A 26,096-nucleotide genomic window follows, 5' to 3' on the forward strand; every position below is an offset into this window, starting at 1 on the left:
AATGCTTTTAATGGTGATGCTTGTCACACAGACAGCATACTGACTCACAGTAATGCCACAGAAGGGTCCCCTCTCCCCTAATATGCAGGTACTTTTAAAACTTGGGGAAAAAACTCTAGGTACCAGATATGCAGAAAGACAAAATTAAAGAAGTGGGCTTTGGACCTAGACTTGGGGCTTGGGCTTGGGTTTTTAATCCTCACATGGGGACACAGAGCACGGCCTACAGTCTGTAATGACCAGCGGAGTCAGACAGAGTTCCCTGCTTAAGACCTACATCTGAACAGGGTTCAAGAAAATTCTACCCACAGGCCTGGGAGAGTTGCAAGGAAGCTTCCCTTCTATCCAGGATGGTAACCGGAAGAAAAACAAACAAAAAAACCAGATCTCTAATAAATTCAGACTCCCAAGCCTACACCAACGTAGGTAGGAGGTCCATAGTTATAGTAACTAAGGGGGCATAAACCCAAGCTAAGAAGTTAACAGTAAATACAAGTCAGGATGTATAAAAGCCCCATAAAGAAAAAAATGAAGATGAGCACACACACACTTAAAAACACAAAATTATAAACTGAACTAGGCAATCAACTACCACCGAGGAGAGTCTACAGACATAACAAGTGGGAGATTTAATGCCCCTAGAAGCAGAGATAATAAAATAATCTAGAAGAGGCACTGGAACAAATATTTTAAGAATGATTAAAAAGCTGTAAGTACGAATAGAAAAATAAATAAAAGGGAAGAACAGGACCAAATAACAATAACTAAAAAGACCAAGCAAATCGAAAAAGACCAAATAGAACTTTGAGCAATTAAATCCAGTCACTGAAATAATAGACACAATGAACTGATAGAGTAGATTATAAAAAGCTTAAAAGATAATTAACTGGAAGAGCTGAGCCCACAATACAGCAATGAGAAAGAAGATCGGAAAGCTAAAAGATAAGGGAGACAGATTGTAAAACTGAATCAAATACCCAATAGGAATTACTGATGCAGATAATAAAAATGGGAAAGGTACAGTAAGTGAAGGAATAACTGCAGGGAATTTTCCTGAATAAAGGAGAGACACCATCCCCATGTGGAAGAGTCACAATGAATCCAGAGCGGAATAAATAAAAAGAAATCCACACTTAGATTCATGAGAGTAAAACTGTAGAATATCAAAGACACGGAGAAAAATTCAAAATCACCAGAGAAGAGAGATTTACTCACCAAAAAAATGACAATTAGAGTGACAACGAACTTCTCATCATTAGTAATGGAGGCCGGAAGAGACAAAAAAAAAAAAAGTCTCCAAAGTACTGAAGGAAAGAAATTGTTGACTAAGGATTCTATAATCAGCTAAACTATCATTTAACAGAGAGGTAGGTAAGCCCCCCTCTCTCAGACCCTCACTGAAATTGTCACCAGAGAAGAGGTTCTCAAACTTGAGTCAGCGTCAGAATCCCTGGGAGCGTATGTTAAAACACAGACCGCAGGGCCCACAACCAAAGTTGCTGCTTTTCAGTAGGTCTGGGTTGGGAGCCCCAAATTTACATTTCTAGTAAGCTTCTGAATGATGCTGTTGATCTATAGGCCACACTTTGAGAACCATGAACTAGAGATTAAACTTTATTAAGGAGAAAACTTAACCTGGAAAAAAGTAGATGCAAGAACCAATGGTGGGGACGTGGAAGCAACCGAAGTGTCCATCGACAGATGAATGGATAAAGAAGATGTGGCACATATATATAACGGAATATTACTCAGCCATGAAAAGAAACGAAATTGCGTTATTTGTAGTGAGGCGATGGACCTAGAGACTGTCATACAGAGTGAAGTAAGTCAGAAAGAGAAAAACAAATACCGTATGCTAACACATACATATGGAATCTAAGAAAAAAATGGGTTCTGAAGAACCTAGGGGCAGGACAGGAATAAAGACGCAGACGTAGAGAATGCACTTGAGGACACGGGGAGGGAGAAGGGTTAGCTGGGACGAAGTGAGAGAGTGGCATGGACATATATACACTACCAAATGTAAAATAGATAGCTAGTGGGAAGCAGCCACATAGCACAGGGAGATCAGCTCGGTGCTTTGTGACCACCTAGAGGGGTGGGATAGGGAGGGTGGGAGGGAGACAGAAGAGGGAGGAGATATGGGGATATATGTATATGTACAGCTGATTCACTCTGTTATACAGCAGAAACTAACACACCATTGCAAAGCAATTATACTCCAATAAAGATATTAGAAAAAAAAGAACAATGGTGGGCAAAGGAATTTGTTTACATATAAGTAAATTAAACAAGCATTGACTGTTGAAAAAAAGAGAAAATATTAATGATTATTTGGCAAGTTTAAAGACAAGGTAGTTTTTAAATTCCACTGAACAATGGAAAGTAGGAGTGGGAAGAACAGCACTGAAGTTCCCCAAAGTCATATATTATCCAGGAAAAGAGTAGAGAGTGATTAATTTTGACAACGGTCAAGTATATTGGTTAAAAATTTTAATGTGAGCACCAAAAGAACAGAAATAGAAAATACAACGTCCAAGCAAGTATAGCAAATGAAAGAAAATAAAGAGTACTCTATCAGTCCAACAGAAAGCAAGAAAAAAGATAAAACAGAGATAGTTAAAGGACAGGAAAGATATACTAGGCAAGTACTAGTGAAGAGAAAGTGAACATAATGACTGACAAAGCCACAGTCACCATGGGAGATGCTGACCCAGCTGACTCGGTTAGATAAAGAAAAGCCAGGAAAAATGTTGTCATGGAAATGGAAAATTTGAACACCATAGGCCTGATGTAACAGACATATATAAAGAACTCTATACCCAGCAAAGACAGAATACACATTCTTTTCAAACACAAAAAGAACATTAACAAAAAATGGCCAAGCCTCCAAAGACGTTTCAAATGTCTGATAATATTCCATAGACAATGTTATATGACCACAATGCGATAAAATCAGAAATCAGTAAGAAACAGGTAAAAACCCTCTCACACTCTCAGAAACTAAAAAGCATATTCTAAATAATTTATAAGTTAAGGACAGAAAGAAACCATTATGGAAATTACCAAAAATTTAGAACTGAATTAAAACGAAGATTTAACAGATTACATCTACACTAAGGTAAACAGATTACATCTACACTAAGGTAATAATTACCTAAATACACATGCTCTTATTGAAAGAAATACTACCAATAATTAAAAAAAAGAGTAAACAAGGCTCTTTTGTTAGTAGAAAACAAAGAAAGAGCTTTCTTCAGGGCACATCTACCTGGATTTATGATGCTAAATAATTTTCAATAGTAATTATAAAAACTAACAGTGTTGCATGAAGACATGATCAATAAGCAGTAGAAATATTTGAAAAGGCTTCATCATTGTCAAAAGTCTTCTGTTGCTTGAAAACAGCATCGTTTCTTGAATTTACCTTGTTTCTCATGATGGAGAAGAGAAAATACTACTCTAACTTATTGTGACTGTGAATGTAACAAAAGGAGCCGTGGTAGTGAAGCAGGTGTTTGTTAAGCTACATGCAGAGGAGCTGACGCCTGTTTTGACCCACGTGGCATTGGGCACTTTGCATCAACCGCTAAGGAAAGCAGCTGGACAAATCCAAATCCAACAAGTAACTAAAGGGATGTCAGGTATCAAGGTGCGTTTGCACTGTCAAGTTTTCAAGTGGACCTATAATTCAAAATGTAATTTGAACCAAATCAGATTAAAGCCACAAAATTCGTATTTTAAATATACCTATTGGTACCTTAGCTCAGCACTTGATATAACAAACACCCCTTCCTTTAGCTCCTCCAGTTATTAAAAGATTCCCCAATTTGCAATCTTCTGCTCATCCCAGTACAGGTCCTGCAATTCCAGAGTCTCTCCTTGAACTCACGTAACCACTGACAAGACTCTGGAGTATTCCACAGACTCCTTTCAGGTGTTTGATACCAGGTGTCTGCTGACCAGTGCCAGGGTGTCACTCTTCCTTATGAACACACATAAGGGGACTATGAGAAAGTTAGTGGGTCAGCAGACATAAGATTCTTAACTGCCAGTTCTGGAGTGCAGCTACCCCCTCACCCAAACCTTTGCAGAGTTATAGAGCCGGAAGAGATTCCGGATCCAATTTAAATTTGTTAGCATACATATACTACCCTTGGCCTCAAGAAATGTTAAAACTCTACAAATACAGGACAAAGTTTTGCTTCATATAAAAAGGAAGAGAGGGGGGCTTCCCTGCTGGCGCAGTGGTTGGGAGTCCGCCTGCCGATGCAGGGGACGCGGGTTCGTGCCCCGGTCTGGGAGGGTCCCACATGCCGCGGAGCGGCTGGGCCCGTGAGCCATGGCCGCTGAGCCTGCGCGTCCGGAGCCTGTGCTCCACAACGGGAGAGGCCACAACAGTGAGAGGCCCGCATACCGCAAAAAAAAAAAAAAAAAAAAAGGAAGAGAGGACATTTTGTTTGTTATACTTTTAATCTACCCTTTTATAAAAGACAAAAGAGAATGTTCAGTTTGGTTACCACTAGCAAACCATTTTCTTTTCCTTTATATTGAAAGCCCTGTGAAAAGGCAAATGTAGCTGTACCTCACCCAGAAATTCCGGGAAGGAGGAGACGGGAGTAAAGCTAAGTTCCTCAAGGACACCAGTCAGGCCCTTGGCATCAAGGTAAGCAGGAATATACAAGAAATGTGTGTTTAGATGAAACCAAAATATTATACTGAAGAGTCAGAACTTGAGAATACTAACCGGACCAGTAATAGCTGGATTCTGCAGTCTTGGGTCTTCCCACTGAGTAATTTTGCTATCTGGAAATATTTAAAAACAAACACAAAAGCCAGCTTATTAGTTCAATCTATTTCATGTCCAAAATGTTTTAGAAAGAATTATTTCTGGATTTTCCAAAAGTTCCCCCAGTTCCCCATCCTGACTCCCAAGGATAAATAACTTAGTATCTCAGGGTTAGAAGAGAACTATACTCTGTAAGGCAATCTGCACCGCAGCCCCCCATACTGTTTAGTTAAAAACAATCAAAAATGCACAACTAAAGTAAAACCATCTATTCACACTGTTTTGGGCAAGCAATCTGCTGAAATTTCAATTATAAACCCCTGTACCTTCAAGGATTTATAACTTGAGGTTGACCTTCATTTAATTAAATAAAAGCATAAAAGATTTTAGTTCCCCAAAAGTTAACACACACACATGATTTTTTTCTCATTTCAAATACTCTTTCCTTTGCTTATGGTGTTGCAAACGGCTTTCAATTAAAAAGCTTAAGTTGAACAAATGAATAATCCATGACATGTGTCACTCATATGCACACAAAAATCAAAACAGCTAAGGCAGTCCAAAAAGTGAGAATTAGATACCACAGAGGAGGAATCCAGAGAAAAGTTTCCCTTTTGGTCAGGCTGGTGAGAAGTGGTTCTTTCTTCCAAATGAGTCAACGTCAATAAGATTAGTAAATGGCACCTATACCACTGCTTCAATGGTGTAGGTGGAAACACACATTAGCTACCTGGATCACTTGGGATTTGTGACCGCGCCTTAACTGAAAAGACTTTACGCTACTGTGTGTATATATGGGGGGGGGGGCGCAGGAATGAACTCACGCGAAAGATATGGGGAGGGTAGACGGGGAAGAATAGGTTTCTCTCTGGAGTGTTAGGAAATCTAAGTTGGTTTGTAAAAAAGGAAATGATCTGTTTGAGAAGAACAGTCTGTTTTTTTCTGGTATACTTCGTAAGTGGACTGATAAGAATAACTAATAAATTTGGTTTTAATGACTATCCCAGGAATTTTTCGAAGTCTGGTATGATAATTATTTTAACAAAAGCAGTGGTGAAGTTTTAAAATTAAGCTACCAAAGCACATGACGATTCTAGATTCACGCTGGCAGAAAAGTTACAAGAACTGTTTCAACTGTTTCAGAGAACGCTGATGGATGAAGCAAAAGGTATTTTTGGGTCCCTTACTTTGAAGACAGAAGTTTTTGGAAATTAAGAGCTGTTGCTGTGATGCAAAACAGGAGAAAAGGAAATAAAAGAAAAAGAATATAGCTGAGTAAAAACTGCCTTAGACTATATATAGACTGGGTACCATCATCAAACCAGAAAATAAATTACCTACTACCTCCATATGATGACCCCCACATCTGTCCAAACCAGAACCTCGAGCTCCATCCTTGACACCTGCACCTGGATTTCCCCTGGGAAACACCTCAAACCCTACTCTGTCAGAATCTGACCCATAATCTTCCACTACCAAAATGGTCCATACAACCCTGCACTCCTCACCAACAGCACCACAGGCCGTCTGTCCACTGTTCAAGACGGCACCTGCCATACCTTCCATCCTCGCTTACCTTTCACTCTGGTGGTCACCACCTGTCCCCACCTCTCTGAAAAGGCTTCTTTCCCGAGCGCTCATCTTCTCCCTGGACTACTCTCTAGGTCTCCCTGGCCTCAGTCTCACTCACCCCCGTTCAAAACTTCCTTTGAAGCTCTGGCAAGGGGATCTCACCCCCAGGCCGAGGGCCGGCGAGCGAAGCCTCACCTGCGGCTCCCCAGCGCTCGCAGCACCCCCGAACCACCCCTCCTTCCCCACCCCCATCCGTGGGAAAACTGTCTTCCACAAGGCAGGACCCTGGTGCCAAAAAGGCTGGGGACGGCTGCTCTAGAGCACAAACCTGACCGCGTCAGACTCCCTTCTGCACCATCCCTTAGGCGCTCCCGCCTGGCTGCGGAAGGGACCCGAGTCCCCGTACCAGCAGACTCCCTTTGGCCGTTTGCAACCCCACTGCGCTCCTCTGAACATGGTGTCACCTGCACAGCTTCACACACCTGCGCACGCTTTCTCCCTCCTAGAATTGCTCCTTGCTGGGAGTGCCTGGCTAAACCTCACTCATTATTTGGGATCCACCTGAAAAGTTCTACAAGGCTCTTTTGCAGCCTTCTTCCACTGCTGGAGCCCAGACACTCAGCAAGTATTTCTATGTAACAACCGGTTCACTCCCCTAAGACAACACTTAAATACCTCCTGGCACTCCCTACTAGAACCTAAGCCCCTTGAGGACCAGAAACTGTGTGCTGTTCATCTCCACAGCCCCCTCTCCACCACTTAACACATTTCCCAGCATGTAGCAGGAGCCTGACTTTTTAAATGACCAAATGAAGCTGATGGCGAAAACAGATTCTTTTTAAAACAGTCTAGGCTTTCAGAACCACACATGGGTCTTGTATGATTACGATAATGATCAGTTTTGCACTTAAGAATTATCGACATATGACTGTCGGTGGCCAGTTACCCATTTTGTCCTAGAACTTTTGAATCTAAACTTGCTTTTTGTCTTTGAGACACAATATTTCAAATAAAGGGGCGAGAATGAAGTAGAAGAATAAAAAACTCAGTCCATCTAGCTACTATTAACAGGTCTGGTAAGACTGCTGGCAGGAAAGATTAAAACAGGATCTTACAGCATCCCTGGAATTTTATTTTCTAGCTCTGTATATAAACCGCCTGTGGCCAAGTACTCAGTGGCTGGGCATATCGGGTCTTTAAGGAGAACTACGCTATCCCTAAGGGAGGTAGGGATTCAGTTCAAGACCTTCCCACACCCTCTGACACCATGCTTGAGACATAGGAGCTTTCTGATAAATGTCAATCAAATGAATCTAGAAGTCTAAAGAGCAGATTAGTATTGAGCATTCATGCTCTTCTGAAAGTAAATCTTTAACATTTTTCACCTTGAAAATGTCTCACTTCTCAAGAATTTTTGAAGCAGAAAATAAAAAAAACCTAATGAATTAGGAGACAAGCGCACTGCTGCCTTTTATATTCAGTGTGCAGTCACATGCCCCAGTGAAGTGGAAGACGGATGACTGAGCACCTTACAAGTTGGCTGCTCTCACGGTCAAATGGTGTAGTAGGGATGGCCTGGCTTCTGTCCTGCAGGCAGCAGGAGAGCAAAATGAGATGCTGAATTTTGCTAGAAGTAAGATTCGGGAAAAACGTTTAGAAGCAGAGACTCGTTCGGAAGGTAAGGAAATTCCAGGTAATGAAACCCATTTTGGAGTGGGTTTGAGTACCTGATACAGCGTCTTAAAAAAGACAGATATGCTTCATTTTTCACAGACTGGAATTTGTTTTTTTAAAAAAGGCATATGAATTGAACTCTGTTTCATTGATATGTACACCGCTCTATTGCCTTCCACTGAATAAACCTTGATGAATTAGGGAGACCTGGCAGAAATGTTACATTGTCAGCTAATGAGGCTCTCCTAAACAGACCTTTTTCTTACACAGTCTTTGGTTATTTAATTTACACTGTATTTGGTTAAGAGAACTTTTCAGTATAGTTGAGCAAAGGCACATAAATCTCACACTGGCATAGCTCAGATCAACAAGGCTCTGTACGTGGTCTATATCCTATCGTTTGATTCCCAGGAGTGAAGAGGGGGAGCCTCCCAAGTGCTGTGTGGTCTGGAAAAGAGGAATGGGGGATGTCTGAGATGAGCTTGGAGGGACTGATTAGGAATAAGGGAAACACCCAGGCATTTAGCAAGGAACCGCCCTTTCCCATCGCCTGGAAAACAGGAGCTGGGCAGGCCTGAGGCTGGAGGCACGGCTGCTGTTGCCTCTCAAGGCAGGTTCTCTCCACTTTCCAACCAAGGGCATCAACTTCCTAACACAACACCGGCACCACTGGCCCTCCGTGAATGGACTCCCAGTCACCATTTAACAAGCGTTTACCACATATCACACTAGGTCTACGCACGCCTACAGAAAAACAGTCCATGATTTTTCTAATTTCTAATGTATACTAGGATGGCCCTTTGCAATCGTGTTTTTCTTGTTTCTGGGTCCTTACAGTACATCAAGAACATTTCATAAAGTTCTTTTTCAGGTTGACCTGACATCAGACCACCAGCCGGAACATAGCCACAATGTTGTGTGAAGTACTCTCCGTGTGGCGGACCAAGGCTGTGTTACCGGTTAAGACCTTGCTTTAATAAAATGCTCATTATTACTCGTACCTCTCTTTGAAAACTGAAATTGTAATGCATGAAAAAACTGAAAAGGAAACTTTTGTTTTTAGTGGGAAAAAGGCAGTGTGACTCCTCTTCTGTTTCGGCAAATTCTGCTGAGAAAGAGGATTATAACTAGCACAGGAAGGAAGGAAGTGGGGGCACCCGCATATGGTAAAGCATTCATGGCGGCAGTGCTATGCTCACTGTAAAATTCTGGAACGTAGGCAAGAATCAGCATTTTCACCGGTCGAAGACAAAAACTAGGCCTATGTACTTTGAACTATCTAATTTTAAGCAAGGGTAACCCACACCCCTAAATACACCCAGGACTTCTACTTTTGGTTTAATTCTGAATTGTTGGGCTTCTTGCTTACTTCGATTTCTAAAAACCCCTCAATCTCCCGTGCCTGAAAGCGAAGGTGTCTCTACCATGCACTGGTCGCTTAGGAACCCAGGAAGAGGCCCTGAAATGAGAGACAGTGACAGGCCCCACCCACATGAGGACCCCTCGAGGCCACGCTTCCCAGTCAGTTCAGCCACACGCTTAACTAACCAATGCAATCAGTTAAGAAAACGTGAGGCTGGGAAATCCGGTGTAGACTTAATGCTCATGTTTATGAACCAAATGAAAACAAAGATAAATATATTCCACCAGATCACACACGTATGTGAACTTTAAATCTACTCGAAGACTTCTTTTCAATATACATTTTCAGAAGTTTTAAGGGATATACTAATATGATCCCACGGAGAAAATGTCACTTCAACAAGGGGGGAAAAGAAAAAACAACAACACTGGCTAAAAGCAAACCTTTATTAGTTTAACTTTTAGTTGGCATGAGAAACCACACGTTTATTCATAGGAGCTGGAGCAAATGTCTGCAGCAAATATAATTTCAAGAAAAGAACCGCACATGTATTAGTGTGTTGGGTGCAGGGAAACATGCTGTGAATAGAAAATAAGTCAGAATGGGCATCTTGCCCTGAGACCTCTGAAGGCAGCTTTTAAAAAATGTAGCGGCTGCTTCAAGCACTGCTCATACACAGATTTCTGACATAATCATCGCTTCTAATCTTATTTTCTATTACCAGAGTGTATTTATTAAAAGCGCAGAAGTCAAGGGGTCATCAATCAAAAAAAATTTTTTTAATGAAAAAAAACAGTTAATAGGTCACAAGGTCAAACTGGAATGGGCTACTTTAAAGCAAACTGGGCTGAATGCACAGTACCGTACGAGGGCACTGAGTCTCTGGTACCATCCTCGCCACATAACACCTGGCTGCCTAGATGAACAGTAAAATGACACAGCTTTCACTGTCACATCTGAATCACCCTCATCCTCCCTTCACCTGCAACACCTATGCGTCCATAACAGCACCTACTTACTATGATCAATGTAAAACGTTCGGCCATCCAAGTGAATTCTTTCTTCCCAACCAGGCTGGTATCAGGGGAAGAGAGGAAGAGAAGACAAACATTAGCCAGCAATTCCAAAATCAAAGGCAAAAGGTAAAGACTCTAGGACACCTTCTTACTCTTCTCCCCTGGGGTACATTTTTACATAAAGAATAAACTAAATAGAAACATTTCAAATGGACTCACTCAAATGACAACACCCAGCAACACACTTTAGCACATGTTCTACAGTCTCAGATGCACTCACTGTATGATGAACAAGAAAAACAGGGGTTATTATTTCAAAAGCTTCAAAGGGAAACTCCACACACTGTGAAAGTTGAGCCTGGGGCTGAATAGCTCATTTAATTAAATGAGTATCTACTGAGTACTAAAGGGAGGATGAAGGGTGATATAAAATGTGAGAGACTGACGCTTTACTCATGTCATCAGGTGGTTGAACAATCGAATACTGAAATCCTCTGCTGTGAACTCTCACTACTCAGGAACCAGACTTGGATAATTTTTCCAAGATCAGGCTGGTACGCTTTCATGATCTGAACTGTGCCTACTTGTTACCTGAAAGTCAAGAATCCAACAGATCTAGACAACCTGCAGTCTTTCACTTACTAAACTCTCTCTCCAGTCTCTCCCCAGTCTCCTTCCATCTAAACCCCGGAGCCAAATATTTGGAGGGTGTGGGGTATTTGTATAACCTGATGAATAAAGACTGCACCCTAATCTTTCTAGCTTCAAATGTTGCTGTAATATACCATACACCAGGCAACAGAAAGGTTCTTGGAAAACAAACACCAAAAGAATTCCCAGCACCCTTCCATTTCCATCCCACCTTTCTAGCCTGTAAGGGTTTTTAAAAAACTGGGGGTGGGTCAACACGAAAGCATGTGTGAAGGTTCCATTCAAAATCTAACTTGGAGTAAATAGCTTGACTCTCACTCAGGCCCCAAAAGAGAACAAACTAATAAAAAATTAGATTTATAAACAGTCACTGACAAGGGAGAAAAATTTAAAACATCTGCTGGATAAATGACTTATAGAAACCTTCTGTGATTACGTACGCCCTTTACTTCCACTTTTTAAAAAAAATTTTTGTTCCTATGACTAAATCAGCAAGCAATATGGATGGAAATTAGCTGGTTGCGAAGTTACAAAATAAATGTGTGCTGCTTAAACTGTCACCTGTAGAGAATGCCTCGTCCATCATCCTAGTTGCAAGGTCTACCTCTCACTAGCAGTCAGCCATTCAGAAACCTCTTTCAGAAGAGCTAGGTGTGGTGTGAACTGAATGAGCTATCAGTTCAGTCATGCACCCGATTCTATTAAGAAACGACAGACCAAGGGGATTCAAAACGTCTGGAGAAAGAGAAGGTCACAGGGCTTCCCTATCAACACTGGGCCCATGAACGAGTAAACATTTTCAGACTGGTCCGTGTGTCTCCAGTGTACTCACAGGAAGAGGGCCGAGGTCATTGGGGTTTAAAGATGCCTTTGACCGCATATGCACTGGAAATTTCAGGCGTGGGTCTTCCTGCAAGAAAAATGTTAAGAGGCAGATGTTAGGAGTGATCTCTGTGAGCGGTACTTGTCCTCCCCTTCTGGAGGTGTGTGTTCCACAGCAAGCAGGTTGCCTGTGTGTTGCGGTGGGTGGGGGGGGGGCTGCTGCAGTGGGGAGTGGAGGACCCCACCTCCGTACAGGAGGCCTGGCTGACCATCTCTCCAAAAAGATTCTACTCTTCCTCCTTGAACTTGATGAAAGGAGGAGAGTAAGAATGTTTAAGTAAAAGGTTAACCATTTCCCCAAGACCCTGGGCAGGTGAAGAGGAAGAGGGTTCCAGCAGTGACATTACCATGGAGACCAGAGTAGAGGATGCCAGTGAAGATAAGGAGGATCTACTCCACGGAGAGGGAGTGAGGACACGGTCGGACAGCTCCCTGTGGACCCTGAGCTCGGGCTGAGGGCAGCTAGCCTGTTAGAAACACCCATTCCATCAGCGCTTGCATCTGCTGTTGCTCCCTTCCACCCTCTCTTGAGCCGAAGCCGAAAATCTGAATCTGGTTTGACTGTCCAGGCACGTCCTGCCCCAGAGTTAGTCGGCAACATCCCAGAGTGGCATCCCGATGAGAGAACTTTACTGGGATTCTTGATCAAGTTCCACAAATTAGATCTTAAAAGTTTAGGGCTTCCCTGGTGGCACAGTGGTTGAGAGTCCACCTGCCGATGCAGGGGACACGGGTTCGTGCCCCGGTCCGGGAAGATCCCACATGCCGCGGAGCGGCTGGGCCCATGAGCCATGGCCGCTGAGCCTGCGCGTCCAGAGCTTGTGCTCCACAACGGGAGAGGCCGCAAGAGGGAGAGGCCCGCGTACCGCAAACAAAACAAAAAGTTTACAAAATATTTTTCTTAAGGGATATGCTTCATAAGATACCACACAGAACCAATGACAGAAAAATACATACTCTGACATCTTGGGTCATGCTTTATATTTATAACTTACAAAGAACAGTCAGGTGTATGATCTCGCAACCCCCCTGTTATGGGGGCTGGATACGTAATCTCTGCTCCTTTAGATGAGGAAACGGAGTCTCACAGAGAACAAGAACTTGCCCAGAGGTTCTGGTTTAGAGTCTGGCGGCTGTCCTTCACTTCTACAGACCCAATTAAAATGCAGTGTAACTTAGAGAACCCCTATTTGAAACTCAAAAGATTAGAAAACAAAATGATAAAACTCAGAATAACATATTATTAACCAAATAAGCCTAAGATAATAAAAAACAAAACAAAAAACCCCTAAAACCTTAAAAAAAACCCTTTATTTCATTAATGTTAAAGCCTTTGTTGCTGTCAAACTACTAAAAGGTTTACTGCCTCAGTGTTTTCCCAAGTCAGCAAGAAAATGAAATAGTTGGTATAAAACTGGGAAAATAATAAGACTCACTTTTGTTTGGATATGAAATTACATATGATTATATACCAAGACTATATTAAACATCCCCTAGATTACAGAGAGTGACAGCTAATGGGTATGGGGTTTTCTTTGGGGGTGATGCAAACGGCCTGAAACTGATTATGGTGACGGTGGCACACGTGTGTGATGGTCTAAAAATCATTCAGTTGTATTATTTTAAATGGGCGAACTGTATGGTATGTGCATTATACCTCGATAAAGCTTTAAAATTATTTTCCCCAAGTTAACAGTCTAAACCATTAGTATCAAGGGATAGTAACAAAGTGATAGATTTCTGGAGCTGGCAAGAACAACAAGAATCATACACATACAAATCAAGCTTTGCTCATTAGAGGCATAAAATAGTCCAGTATTCTGTAGTATACTGGAACGCCTACAGTGTAAACAGATGTGCTAGGTAGATCTAGGATTTAGAAGGTCTAAAAAGCTGATAACCTGGTAAACATCTGTGACCGCTTGGCCATGGACCAAGGAAAACCTTAGAGCCCCGAACCCCACTAAAGCTACCTAAGGCCATCTCTGGGCTGGCCCAGGTAATGCCGCCACTGCAGGGGAAGCTTGGGCAGACCACAGCCACTGCTCACGCTGGGATTAGAGAAAGGCTGAGGCTGCTATTCCACGGGTGAGGACAGGGGCTTCTGCATGCTGCGTGCGAGGGCAGCCATGCCTTGGAATCACACACACAGGCTACTATGAAAGACAATCGGCCCTTTTGGTAAAGAGCTGGTGATTGAAAGAAAAAACAAAAAAGCTGAAATTAAAGAAAAGTGACAGGGGCGTAGGAGAAGGAGCATAAGGCATAAAGTAAATTCAACTTCACAGGCCTGCTAATGTGGCCTTGCACGGAAACCCGGAATTCACAGAATGTGAGGGCTGGAGGCCCCTGGGGGTCACGTGATTTTATTATACCAACAAAAATCAAAATAATGGCAGCAGCTACCGTCCGTCAAGCTCTGCAGGCTGAGCCTGGGGGGCAGCACGGAACCCACCCTCCCACGGAATCCCGAGTGACGGAGGGGCAGCTAGACGAGCGGAGATGGCAGCCAAGGCCCCACAGGACTTGGGACAGCTTTAGGAATGACAGTCAGCTGGAATCCTAACGAGGTCTCAAACGATACAAGTGTGAATGAATAAAACACACACCACACTTGGCTGTTTCTCCCTTTCCTCAGCACAGTAGGGGCACTTCTTCGCAATTATATCGGTATGTCACAACTGCTTCCCACAATTACAGCTGAAAGCGTTTTTAAACAGAAGGCAAAGATCACCATCTTATTTAATTAAAAAAAAAAAAAAAAAAAAGGTTTTGGGGCTCTTTAAAAGGAGATTGGGTTATAATCTGTAGAATCTTGCTACTGGAAATGTGGTTGCTGGACCCCAGCATCAGCATCATCAGGGTAAATGTTTCCACCAACATTTCCAAATGTTCTATGTCTCCTATTATAAAGGAGGTGGGGAATGACAGAGGAAATAATGGAAATAATTTTAGCTAATGAACCCACAGACTCTCAGAGTTAGAAAGCCTCTCAGAATTCATCTAAAACAAAAAAAAAAAAAAAAAAAAAAGGCTTTGGGGACTTCCCTGATGGTCCTGTGGTTAAGACTCTGCGCTTCCAGTGCCGGGGCCGCGGGTTCGATCCCTGGTAGGGGAACTAACATAACACATGCTGCTCAGCACCCCCCCCCAAAAAAAGTTTTTTCGCAGAATCATTTAAAAATATATAAAATATGGGCATGCTGGCTAGCTGAAAAGACAACTGTGCTTTTTCGATCCTGGAAGGGAACAACCACCAGGGCTAGACTACAGTGAGTTTTATTAGTTTGGACCTGGGTAGAAAACAAACCTGAAACTTAACTGAGGTATAATCTTTGTTGCCACAAAAATAAGCCAAGGCTTTGTCCTGTAAAAGATATAAATATACTCTTACACACATGCTTTGAGCTGCTTCCTCAGCAGAAGGAAGGAATGCATGAGCTGAAGCCCTCTTGTAATCTCTCCCCAGCTCCCCCAGTGGCCTCTGCCGTGCATCCACAGCCCGCCTGATCCAGGTGGGGACAAAGTGATGCTCGTTTGCTGTGTCAGACTTTATTCCTGATAGACGGCTGGCACACGGCCTCCACTATTTGTGTGTGCGAGAGGCCGTGTTTTATAAATAGACTTCAAAGGGAATTTTCCTCTATCAATGTATACGAGGGAAGTGCTGGCCTGAACATTTTCCTGCTCTGGTTAGTGCAGGAATCAAGAGGACACAGGGTGCTGGGGGAAGAAGTACAATTTTCCTTATTCTCAACCTGTCTGACCAATTTTTTTTTTCCTTTTCCTATGAGAATGCTCAAATCTGAGAACAGCTGTTCTCTCTTATTTGTTCTCTCTTTAAAAAACAAAGCAAACCCCAAACAAACTCAACGCAGGTTTTAAGCCGAAAATTATCTTTACAGTTCTCTCCATCCTTCCACCTTTTGTCAAAATAAACAAGCAATTTAGAGCCTGCGTTCCACGGCAGAATTCTGTATGGGCCTTTGTTTAGCAGGGATAACGCGGCTGTGTCAGCACATCCGAGTTTAGAGGAGAAGCGTGGCGGTTTGTGGAATTCCCGGTTGTTACCTTAAGGATTTTCAAGGACAGCAGCAGCAACAAAATGTTGTTTTAACCAATTAAAAATTTAAATCAGTGAATCACAAGTATCCGGTGGAAAGGGGCAATTGAAAATTCAAACTGGGTTTCACTCAGCACCAATGCAAGGCAATAAATAAAGCTGGTGCTATTTTAAATAAAATCTGCCCAGCTGCAATTACACTGCAGTTGTGGTGTGAAAGGCTGTGAAAAGGTTAGGGGATTTGATTACTAAGCTAGTTCAGATTACTAAAATCATAGCTTATGTTGGCAAGCCACAGTGGCTGCATACACGAATCCAGCTACTTCTACAATATTTACCCCCTATTTCTGGAGCTCCCATTCCTGGCTGAGGAACAGAAATCCCAGCAGTGCTGTAGGAAGTAGAAATGGGTACACTAGCAGGACTGCTACAGGTTCTATGTCCACGAGGGAAAAAAGGTTTTCACACCAATCTCTCTCACTCTATTTCCCAAGGAGCGACCTATCTTTTACTCTCATCTTGCCAGAAACCTGTAATCTTATCTTCAAAGCTACATGTTATCATATATGCCTTAGCAGCAGTGACGCGTTTACCAAATGAATGTTACCAGATCTGGATGATAAATTCTCTTGGCAGGTTATTCCTTTACTTCAAAATTGGAGTGGCTCTCACTACGGGGTGTTGGGAAATGCGTGGGAGCTTTTGGGTTGTCACTAGGATAGGGGTGGTGGGGGGCGGCGACAGTGGCTATTAGGATGCAGTGGCAGAAGCCAAGGATGTTAAATGTCTTGCAAATAACAGGCACAGTCCTGCCCCAAATGCTAAGATTGTCCTCGTGGAGACACACTGTACCACGATCCATGAGGTCTGAGAGAGTCTGCTGGGCCATCTAATCCAATTCTCAAGGGACTGAATTACCATCGCACCACGGGCAAAGTGTAAGTGACAGTCCAGACCATTTGGGTCCAGGTCTCTTCCTTAACACGATACTGCTGTTCTTTCAACTGGGTATACTTGGTGTCTACACTAGAAATGGGAATTTAAAGCATGTGTTCACTCTTGGTCCAAGACCACAGAGCTAGGGCCAGTGACAACCACCAAAACTCAACCAGCTTTCACATACCATCAGTTCTGAGCAAGTAGCCCAGAGGACAGAAAGACTTGAGTTACGCGCGGTACCCAGACAATCAGATGGGGATATAAGGGAGAGGAAGGAAAACAAACCTTCGGTGGTATCAGAAATAGAAACATGAGGATGCATTTCAGGCTAACCATTGGTCTAGAGATCGCTCAGTAGAAAACTACCACTGACTTTTAAAAGAACTCTATGTTACATTAAATGAGCCACCACTGACTCCCCTGTAGAAATGAAGAGTGAACAGAGGAACATAAATATATGCATATGTACTTTTCATTAATCTCATTTTTCTCAGGTTAACACAATACACAGATTCTCTCTCATGCATGATTCAGGGGCACATGGAAGAGCCCTGTGATAAGGAATAACCAACTGTGATAAGATGTTCACAAAAAAGAGCTATCAAATTTACCAAATCTTTAGTATACCTCCTGATCCACAATTAAAAGAAAGTAATGTAGCACAGAGTATAAAATACTTATCTGATGTAAACAGTAAAAACTAAAATGACACATCAAATAAAAATAAAGATGGGTAATGTCAACACAGATGCAAAAAGAAAGTGACAAAGAAACATCATTTCTAAAAAGATTAGAATTCCTAATAAGGTTACAGCATCCTGAGATGGGAAGCAGTAACATCAAAATCCTAGCTATATGTAGCACTACCTTTTTTATTCCATATATGGTAAATTGTCACAACTGGAGCTTTCCTGGAGTGCTCTGAAGAAAAGGCACCAGTACCAAAGGTGGCCATTAGCCTGTGCCTGTAAGTCACCTGTTCCCCGCCAGCCCCCATGTGCGGAGTCTAGACCAAGCTGAGAAGACCCTCTGGGGACATGCTTCACTGCCAGGAAATTTCTCTGCAAGAACCATGGATACTGGGTAAGGAAATAAAGGAATGAATGCCAGACCTCAGGATGAAAATGGAGCCAAATAAAAGTAGCGACCTTACCCATGTTGTAGTCTTTGTGTTATGGTCAATGAAGAAGGGCCGGCCGTTGGGCGCTATCCTCATTTCCCAGCCGGGCGGCAGGAAGCTCTGTGTGACTTTGTGTTGTGGTTTGGGGGAGTTGTAAGGTGATGGCTGTGGGGACTGTGGATTGGAAAGGGTATCTTTCACAGCCCGACGTATGGGTGAATCCTTGGCACCCTAAGGAATAATAATGAGCATTAGAAGTCTTACCAGGTGCTAGTCCAGAGGGGTCAACATGTACCTGGGGGTCATGGAACACTCCTCTTTGAAGAGGGACAACGGGGAAGCTCCTAAGAAACCTGCTTGGTTTACTTTTAAAATTAATCTAACTGTAAGGTGTTTCTACTGGTTAAACACACAATATGAAGTACGTATAACCACCATCCTTTGACAGCTACTTGGTATGGACCCAAAATACTGTTCTGTAGTGAGCATTATGGCTGGAGATTTTACAGAAGGTGGAGAAGGACATGCCCCTGCTCTTAATGAGCTCACAGTCTAACGACGATGGACTGGCGATCTTCAGAGCAGAAAAGAAAAATCCCTATCAACCGAGACAGCCACCTGGAATTGCATAGTTGTTACCCAGGACATTTACATCACAGTTTGGAGGAGATATCGCCCATTCCCACTTATCAACATCTTCAACCCGGGCATGGAGAAGCCCGCAGCCATCTCTAAGATGCAGTCACGTTTAGAACTTCAAAGCTTTCGTCTCTGGTATTTGTGATGTTAAGGGATGTCCCGAAAACCACACAAACAGGAGGGCGCAAAGCAGATGCCCAGCAGTGACTCAGAGACGCAAAGAGGCATCAGAAACTCGGAGGCTGATACAATGGAAGACCTCACGGTCGAAAGGAAAAACAGATCAAAGCAACAGCGATGTTTAAAAACTCAACGTAAGCATTGGTATTTGAACCAATACGAGTTATTATGCGAGTCTCATGAGGTAACAGGCAGTAAGGAGTGAAACACAACACGAATGGAGAAAGTTCTGAAAAGGGGAGCCCATGTCCAGTACAAGCCACCATGGCCTCAGCCCAATGAGAATGGGAATCAGGTGAGTCCAGGGATGGGCAGCATGGAGTGAGAACGCACGAGGACACCCCTCACCACGAACACAGAGACTGATTATCAGAGCGAAGGTGGCTGCAAAACCCAAGTCCCAGTTCAGAGAGAAGAGAGAATGAGGAGAAGCCACAGGATAGACGTGACCCCAGTTAGATGACGTAGCCTTCTCACCTCCAGTGGGGCAGATAAAGTTACTGTTGGCGAACTGAGGCTACGAGGCCGGCGGATCTGAGGCTCGATTAGATGGTTGTTACTGTTTGTGGCGGATCCGGATGCACCGTCTTCTGCAAGCTACGTTGGAGGCAAACACAGGTTAGCTTCGTGTGAGGCTCTCCCTGCGCGCGTGACTGGAGGGTGGACCCAACAACACAGCCAGCGATGATGAGAGGTCTGGCCTGTTTAACGCACGGAGGAAATGACTACGCGTAATAATGGGGGGAAGGATGGGGAAACACTCCAAGGAAATAAAAAATGAATCACCGGCCGGCATAAAAACCAGCCTCAGAAAAAAAGGGGGTTCGGAGGGATGCCACCCATTGTAATAAGCGGGCTCTTACTTTGAAAATAACCTTTCATGTCACATTTTTAAAATGGACCATCTAGGGAGAGACTGAGTCAGGGACCAAATTCTTCGTTCGGGCAAATACTATGTTTAAAAGGAATGCATTTGCGAGAAAAATTTTCTTAAACATGGGTTCTTCAGAACAACACATAAACATCGGGACCATGGGATTCGCGTCCGCTTTGGCTTCTACTGCCTGTGACCATAAGCTGTGTGGCGATCTGCATACCTGCATGATAGGTCGAGTCCAAGTTGTGGTTCGATTGTTATGATTGACATAGTATGTGCGTCCCTTAGCATCTTTTCTTTCTTCCCAGCCTGAAGGTAGGCCCGGCGTGGTATGTACATAGGCCACTGACGGCTGTTTGTGTAAGAAATCGTTATTATTTAGTATCTTGCATTTGTTTTCTGATCAACTTAATAAAGCAATACGTACCCAGAGTTATTTGTGCTAGACAAAGTGAGTTAATTCTAATGGTACCGAAAACATGAGTGCCTGGAAAACAGCAATATGTTTCCAATAGCTTTAAACCTACTGTGAAATGAACTCCCACCCAAGCCACAGGGTCAAAAATCTTACAAAACTCAGTTCCAGGCCATGCAGCCTTCAACATAAAGGGTTGCCGCCAACGTGATCATAAGGAAAGAGAATAATATGACAATTCGTTTTAGTTGCTGCATTTTACTGTCAAACCACATAGAGCCTAAAAGGTATTTCAAATTATTAAATGTTACCGACTCTGAGAGGGATGCCCTGAATATTGTTTCCTCAATCTAGCTGTCACAGGGATGCTCTCCTAGCTTATTCCTAAGTTCTTCACCAGCTTAGGGCCCTTACACTACGTAGCTTTCGGCACGGGGTGGGGACGGACACACACACACACACACAGTCTGCTCTCTACGAGGCCTGCTTTCACGCTAGTGACTGACCAGAATATCTCAACTATTCCAGCCCGGGACGCCACCTGGCAATCTGAGGCCAGAATTCCAAAGCAGCGTGATAACTGAGGCTGTATTTCCTCCCGTCCTCCCATATGGAGTTTGTCTCCTTAAAGGGTGAATGGAGCACAGGTAGCTTCTGGGATTAGAGACATGTGCAGTACAGAGTGACTATGGTTGGATAGTTCAAAGTAGATTGCAAAAGGCTTCCTGCAACACTTTTGCTTGTAAGAAGCAGTTTGAGAAATGCAGGCGGGGTGGAGAGCTGCTGGAAAGCAGGGTGTCTCAAAGACTCACGGAGGCAAGGGGATGTTTGCTTGAGGCCAGTGCCGTCCAGGATGTCCTGGACGTCGGGGTGCTGCGCATGAGATCTGTAGCTGGGAAAGGGCTGCTACTCTAAGGAAGGGGGTAGGACCAAGAAGCCAACCATGACTACCAAGGCTCTCGGGAGAGCGTAAAAGAAACAAGAGGCCAAACGTTAGAAATAATCTCTTACGTGAGGTTACAAAAGGAAACCACTTCTTTTAGGGTACCGTCTTCCCTAATTAGGATCTTCTGAAACTCCAGACATTTTACCAGATGCAGTTTTCTTGATTAGGCTGAAGATGTCAACCTCTTAGCCCAATCTCTCCTTGTACTCATCCCATCTTTCGTGTTCTCTGCCAACAATGTACCTTGGCAAAGAGGGTCCCCCAGTCCACTGCAAGACCTTGAACTGAAAAGCAAGATCAGGGATGCAGCCATGTAATTTGGGGACTGCAGGCAACGAGGCTTAATATCTTACTTCATGAGCTCAAATAGCACGTTCCAGAGAAAAACAGACCAGGAAGCAGCTGCCTTGATGGTTATTTCTAAAACACATTTACCCAGCAGGGCAAGTGTACTTATCTGAAAGACAACTTTCTGCTAGAACTGCAGCAACTATTTCCTTGGCATTATTCCAGATAAAGTCCCCAAGGCCCCATAATGGCAATTCCAAGACTCCGAGTACATAGAGTCCTGGATCTAGCTGTGGGGATACAACAAGAGTGGAAGAAACATCAACATGCAGACCTGATCCTTCCATGAGTATTAAAGACAGATGAATCTGTCTACAGCTGAAAGCTCTTTCCACCCTCCTCCTCTCGCTGTGACACCCACACAAAGGAGCTATTTCCAGGCTACTTTTTATCTGGGCACTACAGCAATGGATTCTGCTGACCCAATGGACTCTGTAACCTAAGTTAGTGGTTGATTAGTATTTTTGGCCAAGTACATGCTATCAAGCCTTGACATACTGTCTGTTTATATGAGGACCAAAAATGTTTTGGCTGAATGGAATACTAAATGCTAAATGCTGCTTCTCGGCCTCCCCGTTGAATTATTTTCTGCGGAAAGGCAATTACATGTGCCCTTAGAAAACTCCATTTTGGAAACCTTAAGGATACTTTTACAGTTATAGTATCCCTGGAAAGGATATTTACAAGGAGGCTAATAAACTAAAATAACTGGCATGTGTCACGGATAATCTCAGCACTGAGTTCCAGCAGAGTATTCCAGCAACCAGGTCACTTTCATAGATCCACAGTTAATAGGGCTAATCATCAGTTTATGGAAAACTAGGAGCGTTGTAGAGAACACTGAATTTGATTAAAATGTTCCTTCTACCTTCTATTGAGAATTGAATTGGCAACCTACGATCTAGTTCCATTTACGCAAGATGGTGTTATTAAGGTGGTTCTTTATAGGGTTCTTTCCAAATGTCCATGAAGAACAGCCTGTGCTAATGATTCCATCTGTGACTCAAAACACCACCTCCCACAGCTGGGGAAGGGGTGGGGCTCGGCTTCTACGAACAGACCATGGCAGGGGCGCAGACCATGGCAGGGGCGCAGCCCTGGAGCCAACGTCAGCCTTCTCCTGCGCTGTGCGTGGAGTGCGCACGCTTCTGCACACGTGCATTCCTTACCACCTCTAGAACATGTGAATTCATCAGGAGACAAGTTAGAAAACGGCCAGTCAGCTTAATTTAACACTTCACAGCTTTTCATCTGAATTCTACCGCCGTGTTTCACAAAGCCAAGGAGCCATTTAACTGCAGCTTCATGGTGGCTCCATTTATTTCATTAAAATGAAGAACTCAATTACATTGGAGCTGTAAAAGTTTCAAAATGCTTTTAAAGACAATAAATGTTTGGCGCTATCACACTCTCCAAGATTCACTCAAATCCTGCCACACTCTTACCTCAGTGTATTATTAGGGTATATATAGCAAAACCCCCAAACTGTGCTATGCTTCTCAGCTTCTCTCACAGAGAGGGCTCATGCTTAGCCAGCTGGAAAGTGGCACCAGTGCGTATTTATTTGTCATACGTCAAAGGGTTGCGGCGGCTCCGCAGAGGAGAATCGGGGCTTGTTCATTATACCGTAGAAATAAAAGCACTACCATGGAAAGAGAGCAACACCAGGATGGTTAATAAAGCCACATGGCGAGCAGTGCCCAGGGGGTGGAGGCTGAATTTCTTCGATGTGGGAAAATTATATAAACTGCGGTGCACTCACATCACTGACTACTATGTAATAATTAGTATGTCCCGAAAAAATGACCACGAGTGAATAATATCAAGTTGATAATTAATACGTATACGAGATCCTACTTGTGTGTGTGTGTGTGTGTGTGCGTGCGCGCGTATGTGCGCACGCGTGCATCCACGTGTATGTTTACGAGAGCACAGAGGAAGGAGTGGGATGGGGAGTCCCAGGGTAGCTTCAGGATGACACAGCACACTTCAGTGTTGCGGCTGACAGGGAGAAGGTGTAAAAGAGGGGAAAACACATGGTAGGAGATGGAACTGGAAAAGCAAAAGTAAAGGCTATTCGTCACGAGGGATGGTGAGGGTGCAAAAGAAATAGACGTGATAATTTCTAATGCAGCCATAAGGTAAGTTTGCTTATTCCACGCGAAAAATTACCAGGTATGTAGAAAGCATGAGAGTAGATAAAACATTTAGGAAATATTACTACCCAGTCATTGAAAATAGAAAACAAAACCAAATTCCTAATTTTAATTCATTGCTGGGGGAGGGAGAGAGCACAGGCAAGAAGAAAAGCACAGTGGCAGGGCCACGGGGAGCTCATTCACATGGATCACTTCGTCCTGCCAGGAGATTCTGACCATGGATCCCAGGACGATCATAATTCAGTTTACCCCGTCATTTAATATCATCAGCTCTCGCAACACGCCAACACTCACATCAGGTTCCAAGGCCAACAAAATGCAAAAATGATAGTAGATGCTCATCAGCCCTGCACTCTATTAAAATCATTTCATGAAGTGATCTTGTCCGCCTCGCAGCTCTACTCCCATGGAAATTACTAGCGCACAATAGGAAATATACGAGTTTATCTGAACTTTCTTGAATTCTACGGGAGGCTGAGCCTGGCCCACCCAACACATGCCCTTCACTGCAGCTCAATACTTTAAACTGGGCTGATTTTTGCGGACTGCCACTTTGATTTTCCAGTGTACGAGGCTGAGCAGTAAATTCTAACAATATAACCAAATTGTTCCTTTAAATCAACATCCTACAGGAGTCAGCAATCGTATATGTATTTAAAGGTGTTCTCGAGTAATAAGCAGTTACAACAAACATACAAAGTTAAAACAGTAAGGAAAATTCTTCAAATAGCTACAGCAGCTCCAAGCATAAACTATCAACTAGCCTGTCTTTAGGGATCAAGGAGAAAACAGGCAACTTAGTACACAGTCATCCAAGTTACCCACAAACATGAATAGTAGAAATTACTTAAAATAATGAGTAATAAGAGTAACAGATACTTGGCTTAAAAACACCATTTTTCTAGATCTTTTCAATTTCTTAATTATACTCTTTCCTCTCTCCTCCTAAATTATATGAACACTTGTTCATACCTGTGAACCTGTGAGTAGGGGCCCCTGGTAGTAGAGAAAGGTCACTGGTTCACGCTTGTGATACAAAAAATCTAACCCAGCCTTTGAAACGTGGTACGGGAAATGTATAACTGAAAATTCACATGTATAATTGCATGCAATTCCTGTGGCTTCCTTGATTCTCCTCCAACCAAAATATTTTACCCAAGTCTTCTAAACACATGGGAAAAGCTTATCAGGAGTACAAACACTAAAAGGCAGAAACAGACTCTAAATGATCAGATTAAAATGCACTTTAAACAAAGCTTGACAGTATTCCTCATAAAACTATACGGGACTAAAAATCAATTCGTTTTACCCAGTACCTTCAAACAATGTGAAAGTGAGAGGTTTAAAATAAGAAGCATGCAGCTCTGTGGCACATAAGAAGCTGCTCTTATCAAAAAAAGAAGAAAAAAGTGTATATTCACCATTACCCAAAATATTAAAACCAACCCCCAGTTTGGCCATTCATGTCTGAACGAGGGTATCATTACCGTTGGCGCCTCACCACCCGTGACAGTTGATGAACGTGCTCTCCCAGCTGGGGCACTGGGCTGTTAAATGATAATTTACATCAGTGAAACGCATTTTGGGAGACCACCCATTGCTTATTGAATCAGGAATCAGTGCTGGTGCAGCCAGTAAGGCAGGTGACATGAATCAAAATCTGTGCAATCCACCCGGTCCAAATAAAGTTGAGCAACCACTGATGACCAGAAGGAAAAGAGGAACACGATGACCCTCCCATCCAGAGAAGGCTCAGGTTGCAGCCCTGACCTGGGTAAACGATGAATTGACAACCTCAACAATGTGAGATGTCTTATGGAAAAAAAATGGAAAGCACCACTATCGTGCCCCCACTGTTAAATAATGAGCAGATTATTAAATCTGTCAAACTCAGAAATTCAAGTAAGAGGCCACTGGTGATCAGTGAGTTCACAGCTTCACGGAGCACAAGGAAAGAGGAAAGAATCATCAGTTTTCAGGGAAGTGAGCTCTTTTGGCCAATAAAACTGACACTGATTTTGGAAAAGGAGAGAAAGCACCATTAATTCATCAAGGAAAATCACAGCGCCATCTGAAGAGTATCCCACTAGTCCATCACAGCTGACTGTTCTGTTTTGGGGGAGGCCTGAAAGGATCCCAGAAAGGATGCTCTTGTCAAGCTTCTGACCTACCAGCCCTTTCCATGTATGTCACAACTGCATCTACTATGTTGATTACTCAGTTGACTAATGTACTATTCATTCTGTAAACATAAAAGACTTAAAGCCTAGGCAAAAAAGATTCTTTGAAGTTGAGCAAAAATGTACACAATGGGGAAGACACTATGATTGCAAAAACTGTTAAGTGCAATCTTTCTTTCCCTTCTTCAACTTTATATGCAATAAACAATGATCATTTCATTGCAAACAATTTCATATGCAATAAACAAGCGCTACCAATGATCAAGGATTTGTCGTAATACAA

The 26,096-nt window shown here is 43.1% G+C and overlaps 1 protein-coding gene across 6 annotated transcripts in view; it reads right to left on the minus strand.

Moving 5' to 3' along the window:
* NEDD4L (NEDD4 like E3 ubiquitin protein ligase) overlaps window positions 1–26,096 on the minus strand; it is a 335,334-nt gene that overhangs the window by 38,439 nt on the left and 270,799 nt on the right. For 4 of the 6 annotated variants that reach the window (XM_024754787.1, XM_024754791.1, XM_024754789.1 and 1 more), the window contains 7 exons: window positions 25,121–25,180; window positions 19,986–20,117; window positions 19,366–19,485; window positions 18,103–18,300; window positions 11,898–11,975; window positions 10,418–10,472; window positions 4,748–4,806 (listed from right to left, as the gene is read on the minus strand). In XM_024754787.1, the coding sequence (XP_024610555.1) occupies window positions 4,748–4,806; window positions 10,418–10,472; window positions 11,898–11,975; window positions 18,103–18,300; window positions 19,366–19,485; window positions 19,986–20,117; window positions 25,121–25,180 (702 nt within the window). The remainder of the gene's footprint in view (window positions 1–4,747; window positions 4,807–10,417; window positions 10,473–11,897; window positions 11,976–18,102; window positions 18,301–19,365; window positions 19,486–19,985; window positions 20,118–25,120; window positions 25,181–26,096) is intronic. The other 2 variants (XM_024754790.1, XM_024754788.1) reach the window with 1 other exon arrangement.

Source organism: Neophocaena asiaeorientalis, unplaced genomic scaffold (genome assembly GCF_003031525.2).
Source record: "Neophocaena asiaeorientalis asiaeorientalis breed wild unplaced genomic scaffold, Neophocaena_asiaeorientalis_V1.1 scaffold124, whole genome shotgun sequence".
Taxonomy (NCBI): Eukaryota; Metazoa; Chordata; class Mammalia; order Artiodactyla; family Phocoenidae; genus Neophocaena; species Neophocaena asiaeorientalis.